General features: G+C 38.4%; 1 protein-coding gene across 1 annotated transcript in view; it reads right to left on the reverse strand.

Moving 5' to 3' along the window:
• Positions 1-16,802, reverse strand: part of MYO5A (myosin VA (heavy chain 12, myoxin)) — a gene marked incomplete at its 5' end in the record, with an annotated part of 79,204 nt that overhangs the window by 11,013 nt on the left and 51,389 nt on the right. The window contains 11 exons of the mRNA XM_010011974.1: positions 3,382-3,580; positions 6,066-6,166; positions 7,805-7,813; positions 8,833-9,060; positions 9,741-9,794; positions 10,572-10,715; positions 12,788-12,901; positions 13,511-13,659; positions 14,348-14,441; positions 15,553-15,801; positions 16,336-16,575. Coding sequence (XP_010010276.1) covers positions 3,382-3,580; positions 6,066-6,166; positions 7,805-7,813; positions 8,833-9,060; positions 9,741-9,794; positions 10,572-10,715; positions 12,788-12,901; positions 13,511-13,659; positions 14,348-14,441; positions 15,553-15,801; positions 16,336-16,575 — 1,581 coding nt within the window. The remainder of the gene's footprint in view (positions 1-3,381; positions 3,581-6,065; positions 6,167-7,804; positions 7,814-8,832; positions 9,061-9,740; positions 9,795-10,571; positions 10,716-12,787; positions 12,902-13,510; positions 13,660-14,347; positions 14,442-15,552; positions 15,802-16,335; positions 16,576-16,802) is intronic.

Below are 16,802 nucleotides of genomic sequence, written 5' to 3' on the forward strand. Positions count from 1 at the left end.
GCAGGTATATTCTGCAGACACTCAGAACTAGGTCAGTTTTAGGCAGAAGGTGTTTTGCTGCAAACACGTCTCCCTAATGCTTCCTCCCTGCTCTTCCAAATGCTTCACGGAAATAATTTTCTTTATTATTTAACAGCTAGTCTCTATTTCTGCATCATTTATTCATGTCTTCAGGACTGACTCATTATTCAGACCTATCCATTTTACAGGGTAAGAGAGAGATCTGCAGAAGGACCATAACTTGCACTTGAATTTACCAAAAACCAAACATGCAGCATTTCTTGTGATGCTCTGCCATTTCTATTGCTTGCTGTCATCACATTTCCTTACACTGAAAATGGTCTTGCACCTTTTTATTCTGCACCTGAACTACACTAGTGCCTAAAAGTCCTACTCTTGCAATAAACCTTTTTCAAAGGAGCACTCCCCAGAAATCTATCTTTGAACAATTCTGCGACCTGTGGTAGTGCACTCATAAAATAACCATGTAACTAAAAAAGGGAAGTCTATCTAAAGGAAGCAAAACCTCAAGCTCAAAAAAACCTGAGAGCCATTCCAGGTTAAGGGTTGGAAAGCAGCTTAAAGAAAAATGCTGTTTCATAAGCATGATTCTTCCTGGAACTGGTAAGAATGTAAGGGACCATGAGCTCCCTGCATCAAAAGCATCATCTGGGAAACAACACCTTCCCCTTGAAGTACTGAAAAATATTACTGCAGCATGGGCAACAGCATTAATCATGGAGCAAGGAGTTTATAACCTAATATAATATACTTGAGCAGTAAGATACTAGGCCTGTTCAAAGAACAGAATCAAGACCATGCTTCACATTAAAAGCAGTGTTCAATTTTGCAACAGAAATCCTGTTAATAACACAATTTTCTTTTGTCAGATGTAAAGATTTCCCCTGAAATTAGTAAAAAATATGTCTAAGTCCAACAGACTGTTTCAAATGCATCAGTGAAGGAATATGACTTCTGAACAACACGAATGTGAGGGGTAATGAAGTTCTTTCTGTGGTTCCTCTATACAAATTGAACAAATTTCACATCTCTAAGATTTAGAATATCATGAATTATATTCTTTCAAGCTTGCGTATGGTGCTGTCTTTAATATGTTATGGTGTTATCTTTAATATGTTATGGTGTTATCTTTAATATGTTATGGTGTTATCTTTAATATGTTATGGTGTTATCTTTAATATGATTGTAGAAATATACTTTCCAATTTTATCCTACATAATTTTGCATTTTTTGAAAAGTATTTAAAAGTTATGTACTTTGATTCTGATACTTATTCACTGCAGATGTCAGCACTGTAAAGAGATTCATGAACAAATTCAGGCTATGACTGGATTGCTGGCATTATTCACTTTGCTAAGTTCCCATATGATCACGCCCTTATTTTGCTGAACTGAATTTAAATGCATCGAAGTTTTAAAGCAAGGATTGGTTCTGAAAACTAAGCATCTTTTGCATCGTGTACATCTTTTTCAGGGCAGCATTAAGTACTACTCAGAAAGAAGCTGCTTTGCTCATAGGTGCAAGACTTATATTAGTAACAAAACTGTGCATCAAAAAGAGACACAGATTACAACAAAGGACACTAAGACTAACAAAAAAAGCAGTGAGGGAAGTAATTGGCATCGTGAAGCTCTCTGCAGGGAATTTCCTTTGAAAGGGAGAAAGGGAGGCAGCCTGCTTTTCAATTAGTGCTCCAGAAACAGCAAACGAGACAACAGAGAAACGGGGTTCACATGATCTACATACAATCATCCGTTTGTAAAGTGAAATCCGGTACAATTGATACTTCTTGGGATCATCTGCATACAACTCCTCATAAAACTGTAAAAATAGGTACAGGATTGTTTTTTCCCCTCCCTTGAGACACTGATACTTCAGTAAGCACTATATAAATGAAATCAGATTACAACATGATTCAGAAACTCTAATTTTTAGATAGTCTAGTACTTAGTTGTGGTGTTCACATGAGCTTCTCCTAGAAAGAAGCTGATGTAGATGAGTTGCAGATGTTTTAAAATGGGCAGTGCTAATATTGTGAAGGCCTGGAATATAACTTCTATGAGACCCGGACAGCACATTTTCTTATGCTAATCAAGAATGGATTGCAGTGAATACTGCAATTCTAATATCTCATCTGGAAAGCCTCTAAATCACTTCCAGTCTAGGGCTAGGAGTGGAAAAGAAGCATATACCTGACTTGAACTGGACTTGCAATACTCAAACATCAGAAGTGAAATACTAAGGAATGAGTCTACATTTAACAAGTTAAATTACATTCACTGTATTTGAAAATAAAGAGAACTCCTCTGCAATGTAATTACGTGACTGTGTGTTGTCTTGGGAACACAGAATGTGATGAGTAGGTCTCTGGAGGGAAAAAAAGGCTAAAAATCATAACATATGACTAAGCAGTGAGAGGGAGCTGTCAAAGACAGAAACATTCACCCTTTACCTTTGCCAGTGGAAGACAGCTGCTGCTGAAGGCAAACTAATACTTTCAATGAGTTTTCCAATATCTATTAGATGAATTATCTGATGCTTTCCTCAAAATCTTTGATACTAAGACAAGAGCCCAACAACGGTAACTTCTATAACATACATAAGCAGAAAAGACTACACTTTGGCTTGCTTAGAGGAAGCAGTGACACTCAGAGCTAGGATTTTTCTTCCTGAAGTGGCATGGTTCCTTTTACCAATACACAGTGATAAACCAATGATATTCCAACATGGGCCTCTCTGGAAAATTTTGCCCATAAATGAACTAGCCTGCACATGAAGAACATACTCCTTTGCAGGGAAAGGTAAGGAGTTTCACCCCATCTTTCCTTCATACAAAAATGTTGTGCACTAAGTAAGGAATACCAATTATTAGATAAGTGACTTCTAACCAAGTTTCTTTTTCTGAAACTGTTTTATCTTCAAAACATACTGAATAGTTGGAGCTCATAACACCGTGGATTATCCATGTAGCTTCAGGAAGGGGGGGAAGAAAAGTGGCATTAATAATTGAAGAACTGTGTCGGAGTGAAATAAACAAAATAAACTAACATATTTCAAATGAAACACTACTACTTGGCACTAATATTTTTTACGACCTCCCTGGTATCAGGGTATATTCTATTTAGAGACGATTAAACTCATCAGTTGAAAGCTAGGATCCATGAGCTTTCTCCATGCCACAAACTTCAAGCAAATTCCCTAAAACATTACTTCATCCGCAAGTCCATTAGCTTACCTACAAAAAACCCACTGCACTCACACGATTTTTTGCAGGTTGCCATCTGATAACTGACAGAGAACTTACAAGCCCAGCAGGTCTGCAAATCCCCTCTCCTGCTCCTGCAGCACCATTTCCCTTACCAAGTTCTCATTCGTCAGCCGGGTGATCTCATGCTGTAGACTGGCTTCAATGCGGGCCTCTGGAGGCAGCTGCAGATTCTGTGCTAGGAGCTGCTGCTGGCGATTGTTTTCCTCCTTCAGACTTTGGATCTCACCTCGCAGCGATTCCAGTTCGTTCTCGTGGCTCTTCTTCTGCGACTGAAGCTGAGACTCCAGCAGCCTAAAGAAGTTGAGCAGCAGTTGCGTGAACACACTTAGAAAGTCACATCCCCAATTCTCAGAGGGAGTGTAAAGCTTTAGCTGCTGCTCAGGAACAATTAGCCAGGGCTTGCAAAGGAAAATGAAAAAGGCAGGAGTACTCTTTAAACCCTTCAGTATGCCTTCTAATTAAAATAAGCTTGCATGATCAAAAAGTGGAGAGAAACTAATTGTGACACTGGTTTGCATTTCCTCTGTGACTGAACACATACTATGTGTGGTGCCACTGAGAAGATGTAATGCTAAGTCACTGCAGATTGTCACTGCTTTTAAAGGGGCTTTAAAGAGGTTTTACCTCTCATCAAATCAAACAAACAGTGTAAAATGAAGATGACACTGTTGACTTAAGCTAGGACCCTGCAATATTAAAGGTAAATCTTTGTAGAGTTAACTCTCTTCAGTCAGAAACCATTTAATTGCAAATGCACATAAATAATCTTTATTTTTACATTTAAACCAATGTTTTGCTGAGGGCTGTCATTAGTGCATGAAAGGTTAACAACAGAACCAAACTCAGGACTGAGATCTGGGAGATCTGTTTTATCCTCACCACTGACTCGCTCTTTCCCCTTGGGCACGTCACGTCTCAAATTCTTCTCATGTGAACTGGGGATAACACATACTAGCCTCCTTCGGAGCAGTGCTGTGGGGATCTACTCTGCTTGCAAGGCACTGTCCAAGTGCTCTGACTCATTTCGTACATATACACACACAGGAAATGACATTACTAGTGACTACTAGTGTTCAATTAGACAGCCTTTCAGGGTTTAAATATGCATAAGGCAGACACATTTATTAGTAACCAGACTGATCAAGCACGCAAGGGCAAATAGTCATTTACCTGCATTGCTCTGCCGTTTAATATAAAGGTTCTTGTCTCTACAGTGCTAGGACAAGAAACGAGAGGCGCAGACCAAACACACCCTGCTCTGCAGAACACTTGCTCTAAGTTAGATCTTCACAGGCTTATGAAACAATGTTAGGTGTAGAATTTGTTAGCACAAGAAGAGGAAAGACTTTCATTAGTAGCATTCATTACCAAATACCTCCTTCTGTAGTTTCTGCTACCAAATGTGTATTACAGAAGATGATCAGCACTGCTGATCCATTGAATGAGTTGCCAGTGCAGGACTAGGAACTGTTCTGGAAGTCTGGGACACATGTATGGATACGGGCTACCCACACAGAGCCAGAACTGCATTTCCTAAGGAGGCAAATCTTGCCCATTATATGACCAGACTGCAGGGAGTGCACTGAGGTTTGAACAGCCCCACAATGAACTTCTGTTTGTTGGTTATTTTGTGTCTTACATTTTGAATCTGGCATGGAGAAGAATGTTCAATTTCCTGTACGTGAGTCACAACTAGGAGAGTAAGACCCATAACTATTTGAAAGTCAAGAGTAGGCTGAAGCCAAACAATAGTTTTATGATTACTAAAATGACTACTTCTTTAGCCTGAAAAACTGTATGGGACATTAATTTTGATATCCGACATAAAGGCAGACAAATAACAGATGGCTACAAATCTTTTCCCATTGTAGAGATTCTGGTATTTTACTGTCTATTTTTGTGCAAGTATTCTTATGAATTATGTAATAGCTGCTGCACCATCTTTTTAAATGATAAAACTTGGCAAATAGAAAGTTTAAGGGACTTAAGTTTGAGGAAACTCTTCAATTTGTATAATTCACGGTGTAGTTTTTTCTAACTGTTAAAGCAATAGAAATACTGTAGCAGAAGCAAACCCACAGCAAGGGACATAGTTAGCTAGAAAGGAAGATGCAAATGAAGAAAAGAACCATTCTGAGAAGTCTGGTAACCTGTTGGCTTGTTTTAACCCTTCATAAACCAGCCAAAGTTCTCCGTCCTCATTCAGCATATGATAGTCCTGGGGAGATTGCCTTTCAAGAAAAGTGTTAAAAAAATACAAGAGAGATATGTGATGGTGACGAGATGACATGGACATTACACACTAAATTACAGTTACTACAAAAGAGAAACAAAAAAATGCTCTGAAACAACAGATTACTTCTCTTGTTTATATGTATTTCTTCTTAATGACAAAGCTCAGCTGTCAGTGTTAGCCGAACTGGTTACTACATTTCATGCTGTCACAATAAATGTATTACAACAGACTATTGTGACCATTACTGGACAAAAGGTAACAAACCAGCATGGGGAATGGCACCCAGTTTGAGCAATGTAGCAATTAAGGACTAAGAAGACATACATCCAGGAAGCTTGATTTTGGAGTTCCCCATTGTTCCCTAATCCTTTCATATATTGCATACAGCAATTTTACTAATCAAATAAAATTATAACTCTAAGTGTTCTCTAAGTATGTTGACTTACATGGATGGAACTTACTGAGTATGATATGTCATACACACACAGTGTGTCAGAGCAGACCCCAACTGATCACAGATTAAAGAAAGAGAACCTGTACCTGTTTGTTTCTTTCAGTCCAATATACGCCTGTGCTATTTCTCCTTTGTCTTTCATCTTTTGTACATCCTCCAAGAGGATTGTAGAATCTGTCATGGTATTCTGGAAAAAGAATGACAATTTCCAGGGTGAATTTAACAATGTAATTGTCCTTTGAATCCATATTTTCATCACTTTACCCATATGGAACACTAATCCTTGAGTAGACACGCTAAAATTAGTGTGGGTACCTGAGCAGGAGATTAGTCCATAATTTTTATGTCCACTTAGGTATCTCTTAAAAGGAATGTATGCAACATAGTCAGCTATCAGTCTAATAGGCAGGTACATGTGTTAACCTCCTCTCATTTGTTCATTGTGTGAAAGGAACAAAATAAATTTCATGAAATTATGAATGTGCATTTTATTTCACATTATCAGAAACAACTGCTAATACTGAAACTAAAGAAACATAATTTTGCAAGCTTAATTCTATTAATATTTCTTAAACATAGCATTACATGTAGTCTTTCAAATCTCATAAATAAGGTATATTCCTCACTTCACATATTTTAAGTACCCTGGCAAAGCAGGAAATAGTTTACAAAGGCTGGAGATTTCTTAAGTTAAATATCATCATAATACCAGTTTCAGTTCTGAATGCTTTCTATGGCACTTCTGCTTTTTCCCCAGTAAACTTGAAATACTTAACAGATGTTTACAGGCACCTCGGCCAGTCTGACCTGAGTCACTGCTGTGGAATAGTTACAATGGAATCACAGGATCCTAATGAACCTAAGAGATGGAATTCTGACTTCTTTTCGAAATTCTGTTTTCCTGAGTAAAATTTTGCAAAGTATTCCCAATAAGAACTTTGTAGACATAAATTTTGGAGCCTAGGTCTCTATGCCTAGTATGATTCATGTTACCTAATATGAAAAAATCAATAAAATATGTAAGCTCCTCAAAGAATTATTCCCAACATCCTTGTAAGACCTTTGTGATTTTTCTCCTATTATTTTATTACACAGTAAAACTGCTGCATCCCCCCTGCCTGTCTATTAAGCTTTAGCAGTCTGAACATATTTATTATGTTTGTGCTAATGGAAAAAATGCTGATTACTTGTATACCTTCAAGAACTACTTTGTATCTACTACCTGCTGTAGTTGTAATATTTGAATTAACATTAGGTCAGTTCACTTTCTCATTAGTTTCTCCTAAATATTATGTATTCAACTACATCTTCTAATAAAATATTCAGCAATTCCTATCTACAGATCGCAATGCAAGTCCTCAGTGTTCGCTATATGCCAAGAATAACAAACTTTGTCAAGTAAGGTAGTTCTGCAAACCACAGACCTTTTTTTGGGGTGAAATTTATGGATTTTGCAAGTTAAGAGAGATCTGATTCTTGAATTAGTGCTGCTCTTACTCCCAAGCACACTGCAAGATAAATCAATTGAGCTGACTAGAACAGTTCCTGAATTTTTCCTTTCATGTTCAGGTGACCACAAACCAGCTGTTCAAAATGGTTAAATTTGCTTGAAGTAACTTGTTCCCATGCACGGAGTGGGAAGATGGGGATGCGGGGGCACAGGATAATGAGAAAGGTTTTTCAGTAACAGCAAAGTAAAGTGCAAGAACAACTTCAAATACATGTAAGTTACTTATGAGAGGCAGAGAAATGACAGCTCAAGTATTGTTGAGGGGTTTTTAGCATTTAACAGTTCTGGTTTATAACTGTAGAAGAAAATATGTACCTTATCCTCCTGGCAATCAAATTGGTAGGCAAGAAAGAAGAAAAACAAGTCATTTAAAAACAAATCTGTCTTTGCTGCAGCTGTTCAACCTAACAAGCAGAAGCGATCTGCAAACTGGCTGTTAGCCACCCCATAGGTCACCTTCATATTCCCTTCATACTCATAACTGCTGTAAAAACAACACTTGCACCCCACCACTGCTGAGAATAAGTTATTCGAGGACTTACTATTCAAGTATTTTTTTAAATGTTCTAATATTATAGAAGAAATACTTTTGTTTTCTTTATAATGAATCTTTTAAAACAAGACATGTACACCTTCATGCATCACCGACTTTCAATTTACTTAGGACAAATATAAACGTAACTTTGCAGTAGCAAAAGAAAAATGACATATCTGTTCATTCCTTGCTGTGGTTATGAAACACTAGATAGCTCAGATCAGTGGAAATCAGTAATTCCTGGATTTACATTAAACCTTTTCAGTTTCAACAACTCATTTTACCTCCCTGAGTATCTCATTAGAATGAGAGCTTTTTTAGAAGATATTCATTTCAGTGGTTGTAATCTACTCTTCTCAACAAAACCACATAGCACCTTTTAGAAGAAATTGTTCCTTGTACCTCCCTATTGGACTATTAATTAAAAACAATTCCTGAGAACCACTGTGAATTTTCCAGTTGAACTGCAGACTCACTAGAGAAATGATACTGCTCTAAATGAGAATTATTTCTGCAGTGTTAAAGGAGTCTGGGAAGATTCTGGTGAGACTATTGGTAGGTGCCAGCCTGGTGTGATCAGCATGATAACTTTACATGAATGCTGGCACACCAACCCAAAATTGGTTTATTAGTAGAATCTCCCAATTTGGACTGCCACAATCTGTGCACTAATAATGGATCAATGTATTACACTTACAAAGGCTTTCAAACCTAGATCATTTTTTTCTGCCTTTTCAAGCACCTTGTTAAACTAGCACGAGTGATGCAATGTAACTTTATTACACAGTGCATCTGCTAACTTATTTACCTTGGGTTGAATAGCTTCTTTCTGGCTAACAAGCTGAGACCTCAGGATGAGGACTTCTTCCTTGCGTACTTCCAGCTCTTCACTTACTGAAGTCAACTGATCCAGGAGGACTCTGTAGGCAGGGGCACCAGGAGCAGTTACCTCTGGCGATCGTGTTTCTGTGAGGGCCTTCTGCAGCTCATTCAACTCATTCTTCAGTTTTTTATTCTCAGATTCAAGTTCTTGACGCTGCAAGAAAGGGACAATTCTGTCACCCAGCAGCATTCCAACCACAGGCACAAAACTACAGATAGAAATGGTAAAAACAATGAGCAACTGCAACAAATCAGTGAATCTCTCCTGTATCCCTGGCCTGTGGTCTGCAGTGAATAGTACCTGGGAGGATTCACTAACAGGGCTAACCTTTCGTCTGAGGTGCAAAATCGTAACACATAACACATATACATGAACCATACAGATTTGATAGGAAAAAAATTACCCATCTTTATAATATAGTTCACAACAAATAGTGGTCAGGAGGCCAAGAAGATTCTGCATCACTCAGTGATATTAGGAAATATTTTTAGTTTTAGTGGTCTAAGGTATGCAGTCATTTCAATAATGTGTTTGGAAGAGGGTCACATTTATCACTGTATTTTTGATCAAATGAACTTAGAAGCTGTGCTAAGTGTTTCAACAGAGAACTCCCCCTGTTTTAGGAGATCTTTTTGTTCTGCAGCCTCAGCCACACATTCTATACCTCAAAAAAAGGGCAATCCTACAGTAAGATGATTGCTGGGGAATCTTTGTTCTAGTTCTCCAGCTAATATTCTGAAACAGGGGGGCTGATGTCATTTTTTATGCCAGCACACATAATTAGTGGCAATATTCTCACTAGAAAATAAGATAAACCTCCTTTTTAGAATTACCTTGAGAGATTCATACTCCAACTCTGCACCTCTCATTGGAGGCCTTTCCTCCTCCTGTGAAAGAATAAAGACAAATGAAAAGTAAAAATACAGCCCCTTCTGTTCTTTAATTCAGTTGAGGCAGGAAAAGGAAAGGAAGCTGAAATTATTTTCCTATAAAACTGGCAAACACTCCTTCTCGTACTGCTGAGTGCTTTAGTTTGAATATTGGCATCATCTCCTTTCATTTACTCATGAGTTCATGACACATAATTGGTTAATATAAATAAAATCATGTACAAATCACACTGCTGTCACTGGTAATGAAGCAGAGCATGATGAATCCCAGGATGCTCAAGAAATTCACTGGTAGAAGAGTAATAAGAAGCAATTGTCAAAACTGGTTTCGTATATTTATAAGTATTTAAGAAGACCAAATCAGAGGAGAATTTCAAATAAAATTTGCTAAACATGTTTAATCTGAGCACTTTGGCTTTGCATCCTGGTTGGAACGCTTCTTACTCTGCATATAATGAACAATTACTCATTCTCCCCATCATTAAGTGTATTTCTATATTACTACTCCTTAATAAAACAGCCTTTTTTTTCCACCCCCCTAAGTGAAGTCCCAATCACTTTTTGTTCCTGTTAATCTCCCTCAGAGCATAGCAAGGACCTTGGAAAACTAAATAACCAGTTCCTAGTACTAAGCACCAGGCATAAAACATGTTGTAAATAAAGCAAGTACTGAAGGAAGATAAGGATTTGGTAAAAGCCAGCCAGCATTCACACAGCTACTATTTCACAAGAAGGGATACTCTGGTGTCAGCATTTGATCAGCTAGGAATCCACCTTAGCTTTAGCACGGAGAGCCTGCTCTTCCTTTCTGTCCAGTTCATCCTGCAGGGATTGCTTTTCTTGCTCCAGCTCTGTAACCCGTTTCTGCAGCTTGAGGAACAGAGACATGTCCAATGGTGCCTTTTTCTCACTTGGTTCCTGCTTTAGAAAGAACAGAAGGAAGTCAAGAAGTATTCCCCTTCCACATCACAAGGAAGCACTACAGTGAGTAAAGATGGGAAACAGACTGGGGAAAGAGAGGAACACAGAAATGTTACTTGACTCTGAGACTTGACTAATGGCATCTAAAATATTTCATCAGCTGCCAAATGCTATTTTAAAAAAGGATCTACTACTTTAAAACATATCTAAGCCTAAAAGCCTAGCAAAAGAAAGCACTAGAGACTACCTAGCAGATGGGAGGTCTATAATTAATCATACCTTTTATTCTTACTTGTTGGGAGGGGGGAAAGGAGAAAAATAAAGTCTGTGGTTAGACTCACCTGGAAACAACTGCAGACAGAGGTGCATTTTTGAGTTTTAAATTATTTCTATGGATAAATTCTAAATTGTTCAGCTATAGAGAACTATCTCTGCTGATGGCAGATTTACAGGTTAATTAGTGGGATGTGACAGAAAAAACAGATATCAGAAAATACATTTTATGCCTTTTTTTTTCCATTTACTATGCTAGTTATACAGCCTGTTCTGAGCCTAATCACAAGCTTTTCCACTATTTTCTGGGCAAGGACCAGCATTTGCAATCTGAAGGTCCACCAGAAATTGTCCATCAGCCATTTTGTACTTTATGTAGCAAGAAGATCAAAGCATTTACTGTGAACTGCACCATAAAAATTTGAAGCCTAAAAAAGGAACTAGAAGATTAATATTAATGACTGTAGCAGACAAGCAAGCACAGCCATTTCCACTTCACCTCCTTTTACTGCTGAGGGGAAGAGTCATAAACCACACCAACAGGTCAGGAAAAAGGAGACTGAGTTTTCTGGCTTTACTGGTTTGCATTGAGATGGATCCTATTTTTTAATGTGGTTTTGTATCATCAATCTATATTGTTAGTCTAGAGTCAAACCGGAGTTTGAAATCTTAAGGGGTTAAACAAATACAGATTTAATCTCAGTGCTGAATTTATTCACACTCTTGGGTGACTTAATTTTTTTCATTTATATTCCAAAACCCCAAACTGGCTCTAAAACAGCAATTCAGTCAGTCTATTGGCCAAAGGCAAAGATGGCATTTAGCTCATATGTGAAATCCCAACACATACAGTTGCACTGTCCTTTTCATGGTTATCCATGAAGGTAGGAGCATCCTTCTGAAGCAATTATGCAAGGTGAAAAATGTAAGTGGGAAGGTAAATCATGAAAGACTCTGCATAGAGCATGTGTCAGCATCAATGCGCCAGGGGTTTTGCATCCATAGGAGAAAATAATTTTCTGTAGAAGCTTTCAAAACCACTAATGACAGCCTGTACAAAGCAACTGTGGAGTGAGCTGTTCAACGGCTCACAGTTAAGAAGATCTCTAGAATGCACAGAAAAAGCTTTGCATCTGCAAACTGCCAAGCACAATCAGACCACCAACCTGACAGCTCACTGCTGTGCTGGCAGTCCCAGCTCTGTAGGAGAGGCCAAAAGGAGGAGTTGCCTTGGAAAACATTAAGCAATGGCTTGGAGTTGCAGCACAATTATTCATTATTATTATTCATTAGCTGAATCAAAAGAGTCATCTTTCTGAAGATTTTTAAATATCCTGGGATTTGCATCACTGTATATACAAAGGATAGTACATTCATGTGGCTATATTCATCTCTTGGCTTGCCATCTTTATTCCTTGAATGTACAGTATACAGACTGCTCAGGAAGTCTCACTTGTTTTCTGAATTCCTACTCTGTGTTGAAAAAGTGATTGTGCTTACAAACACTAGCAAGCAAATGTTTTACAGATGCAAATCAACTGGATGGCCAAATATCTAGTCTATGTCTACTGTAATACAGAAGAATTCAAAGCATACTTTCACAAAGTCTTTTTACATAGGACCATTAATAACTAGAGAATGAGCTGTTCTCAAAAAGGAAATGGGAGAAGTTGGATTAGAGCATGAGATATCCGATTATAAGGATATGGTGTTCACACACACATATGAGAAGAAGAGACAGTAATGAGTTCAACCATGGATCAACGAAAAGTTGTGGGTGTTTTTTTTAACATTACCTCCATCCTCACTGGTAAGTCTTCTGCTTCTGTGATCTCAGAGCTAAAAGTATACTCAGATTCATTGCTACTGTGAGTTGAATCCGTTCTTTTGTGCCCAGGCTTGGGGATGCTCTGGAGTGCAAAAGAAACAAATCAATGCCACTATATGGTTTTCCCTGTGACTGTGTCTTCACAGACACAGAAGACAGCTGTTATTTCACAGCTATCAAAATTCGTAAGGAAAGATTTTTTGATTTTGGTCTCTCTCTCCACCTAAAGCCTACGAGATGTAGTCCTCAATCAAATCTATGGAGACAGGTCAGATCCTACACCATCAAGTACTGCTGCAGAAAGCAGAATCAAGCAACAATGCAGCATTTTGTGGGAAAGACAAGATCAATTTACACTAAGCACAGACAGAAATCCTCTAACTTCCCAGACATTATATTCCCAGACCTTAAATTTTTTTCTTCCCACCACATAAAATATTCCTAGAACTACTTGAAATTTAACACAGGATGAATGTGATAGAAACAAACCTAGCACATGTGAGTACCTTCAGGGCAAAATAAGGGCAGACGCTAATCTAATTAATTAGTATTTAAAAGGAAAAAGTCTCTTTTCAGATACAGGTCACCACCACACAGCTGACAACAGAATCAGTTACTAACTTATACCACTAGATTTTGCATAAACACATTTGTGAACAGCTTTTGATTTCTCAGATGTTTCGCCACTTACCACCATTAGGTTCATTTCATCCTTAAGATCATCGTATCGCTCCTCCAAACGGCTGAACTCATTCAGCAGGTTCTGGTACCGTAACCGCTCATCATTCAGATCTAGCTCTAGTTGTTTTGTTTCCTCCACTAGCTTCTTTTCCATCGTCTCTGCCATGGAGAACAGGAATCCAAAGTGAGATATCCTGTTCTACCTACCATGCAGTGCATCCATGCTGGAAGTACAGGAATGTGTCTGCTCCGGGAGCACAGATGGTGAAAGTCTGCTGTTTGAAGCTGGTGTTTGGTATTTGTGCTTCTTCAGGCAAATATCAAGCAAAATATATGAAGAACCAAAACATTATTGTGGTAGCAACAGAAGGGTCCTATCAGCCAAGTCAATTATTCTGCTAATACCTTACATTAGTAATTCCAGGAGGAAGGAAGAAGGGGCTCTCGCCCAGTGCGGCATTATGCAAAAAACAAAATGTGAGATGCTTTATACCTCAAGCACACTGACCCTCCTCATCACAGCTGCTTCCATCACAGCCTTTGCATCTGTCTACATAGTCACAGCAGCCATAAGAGCTCCAGTAGATTAACTGTTTTAAATATTAGAGCCTCTTCTTTAAAAGTAAACCACTTTATAACAGTCATCCTCACCAAAAAGACCCCAAACCCTTAGGATTTCATGGAAATTCAAACAGTAATTCTGATGCACATTCTTAAGAAAAAGAAAGGAAATGGTTAAACTAAAAACGTATGGAAACTATGGCAAATTAGACAAATCTATGCAATAGAGTGCTGCTTTACAAGGTAACGTGATGTAGAAAACCTGAGTGAAGAGAACAGAACCAACCTGTTATTTCCCTCGCCTGGTCATTGATGCGGCGGGTCATCTCCTCCTTTTCTGTTTTCAGTAATGTGTTCTGCTCTTTCAGCTCTGACACCAGCTACAGAGATAACAAAATATTTGACTCAGAATGTATTCACTTTTCATCAGTAGCTCTAACAGCAACAATATCCTCGTAAGAGTTCAAATACTTCAATTTTTCTTCAGAGAATGAAATCAGTGAACTAAGTTATGACATCTTCATTTCCCAAATTACATTACTTAAATACGCCCCACTGCAGATTCCCCTGTATGTTCTGCAGTCCACTTCTGATCGGATGCCAGAACTGACTTGAACCTTCAACTCCAAAAGTGTCATATTTTTCAGTAAAGTCCAAAAGATGCAATTGATTCCTTGAATAGAAATACTCCTAAAATAAGAACAAATTTGGTAGTTCTGTTGTATATTCCATCGCATTAAGTAACACCATAATCTAACATCTTGCCTCCACCCAAAAGTTGTACCACTTTAACTGTACCCAGCTTTGCCAGTTACTCATTTGTCTCTGATTATCGTTACTACACATTCACTTTGCTTAGTCAATTAGTATTTTTCCTTATGTTCATCTAATCTTGAAATGTATTGCTGCAGCATCACATGATGGAATGGCTCTTCCAATATTCAAAACTTGCACTGTTATCAGCAAGTAATCTTGACAGGAAACAACCTGCTTGATATGTTCATGGCTGAAGCAAACATAAGGCGTTAGTCAAAACCTGTGGAACTAGATTCTGCACACATACATGTGTTTAATAGGCTGATTGTTTAAATTAGGTAGGATATAAGCAGGTACCTTTGAATACTGTGTATGGGACAAATTTCTGATATCTATGTGTAATCTCTCTAGGTAGGTAAAATAATTTCTTTTTATGAATGCTCTACCTCTGACTAATTGAGGAAGCTTAAGTATTTGGATTTGCAAATACTTTCAATATCAAAATCTTAATGGATTGAATACATATATTTACATGCAAGATATAGATTTGGTATATTCTTTTACCATAAATGTAGTTATTTAAGTATCAAGACTGTTTAGGATCAACAGGTATAACATTACTTGAAAATACTATAAAATATCAGCCACACAACTGAAGCAATTAAGCCTGGGCAAAACCTGAGTGGACACCAGGCCCCTGTAAATCTTCTCATCCATCTAAGACTGCATACTTGCCTGCTCAGTCTCATGTTTGTACTTGTCTGCCCATTCCTCGATGGTCTTCTTCTCAGACTGAGTTTGGTGCAGCTCCTTCCGGAGCTTGGCAATCTCCTCCTGTAGGCTGAGGACACGGTTGGTTGCATTCTTAGCTTCTTCCTCACTCATCCGAAGCCTTTCCACATCACTCCGCAGCTTTTCTGTCTCTGTACTGTATGTGATCTCCAGGTTGCTCAGTTTCTCCATCAGAGATTTGTACTCTTTGTTCTTTGCAAAACACAACAGACACAGAAGGTGTTGGGAGAAGTTCTCATTTATGGGAGCCTTCTACTTCCCTACAGAATATATCCAGACACAGGAGCAAAAGAGCAGCTTCCCCACTTGAAAAAAGTTTGAGCCTGGTTTTGCAGAATTGCTTAATGAGGTGACAGAACAGTCGAGCCTCTAAGCCTGCACATTAACATTCCAAACTAAAAATCAGACAGGGAGCCCACACACACCAAACATAATCACCTCAACTTCCTCTGAAACAGAGCAACTGCTGTGCTTCCAATGAAATACTGACGTTAAGGGAGCAGATGTTTTCTCTCAGTGCTGCTGACACCCACAAACAGATGCTACAGTAAGTTCTAGTTCTACTGCGGCCTCCCTTTCTCTTCTATCAATGCTCTTCAGAAGAAAAGAGAACCGAGACCTTACAATGAAAATTCAATGCATTCTTCTGTGAATGGCCACAGTACTACTGAGAAAGGTAATACAAGATCTCTAAACAATTTTCCCAAGACGAGGGAGTTTTTTTACCTGCTCATCAATTTTTCGCTGCAGCTGCATGATCTTGTTCTCCAAGCCAATGTGGAGCTTCTTGTAGCGTTCTACAGATCGGGCCTCTATCTTCAGTTTCTTTAGCTCCCTCTTGGCCATCATGCGCCGGTAACAGCATTGCAAGTAAACAATTGCCTTCAAGGTCCTGTGGTAGTGCACTCGAGCCAGCCAGCCTCTTACATGTTTCTGAATAATGATAGACTTGTGCTCCCGGAGCATCTACAGTGAAGAAAAAACACCACAGGGGGTATTAGAGTTGCAAACTACACCTGCTCAGTTAAACAGACTGCATAATGAAAGGTGTGAAGATGACGTACATAGAGACACCTTAGCCTGAAAAGAGAAACCTCTGGTGAGAGGTAAAAAGAAATTATATGGAATTAATTTAAACAAAAAAAAAGAGGAAAAGAAGACAGGAATAAAGAAGATGACAGGGAATAAAATGA

The sequence above is a fragment of the Nestor notabilis genome, unplaced genomic scaffold (genome assembly GCF_000696875.1).
Source record: "Nestor notabilis isolate BGI_N333 unplaced genomic scaffold, ASM69687v1 scaffold4823, whole genome shotgun sequence".
Taxonomy (NCBI): Eukaryota; Metazoa; Chordata; class Aves; order Psittaciformes; family Psittacidae; genus Nestor; species Nestor notabilis.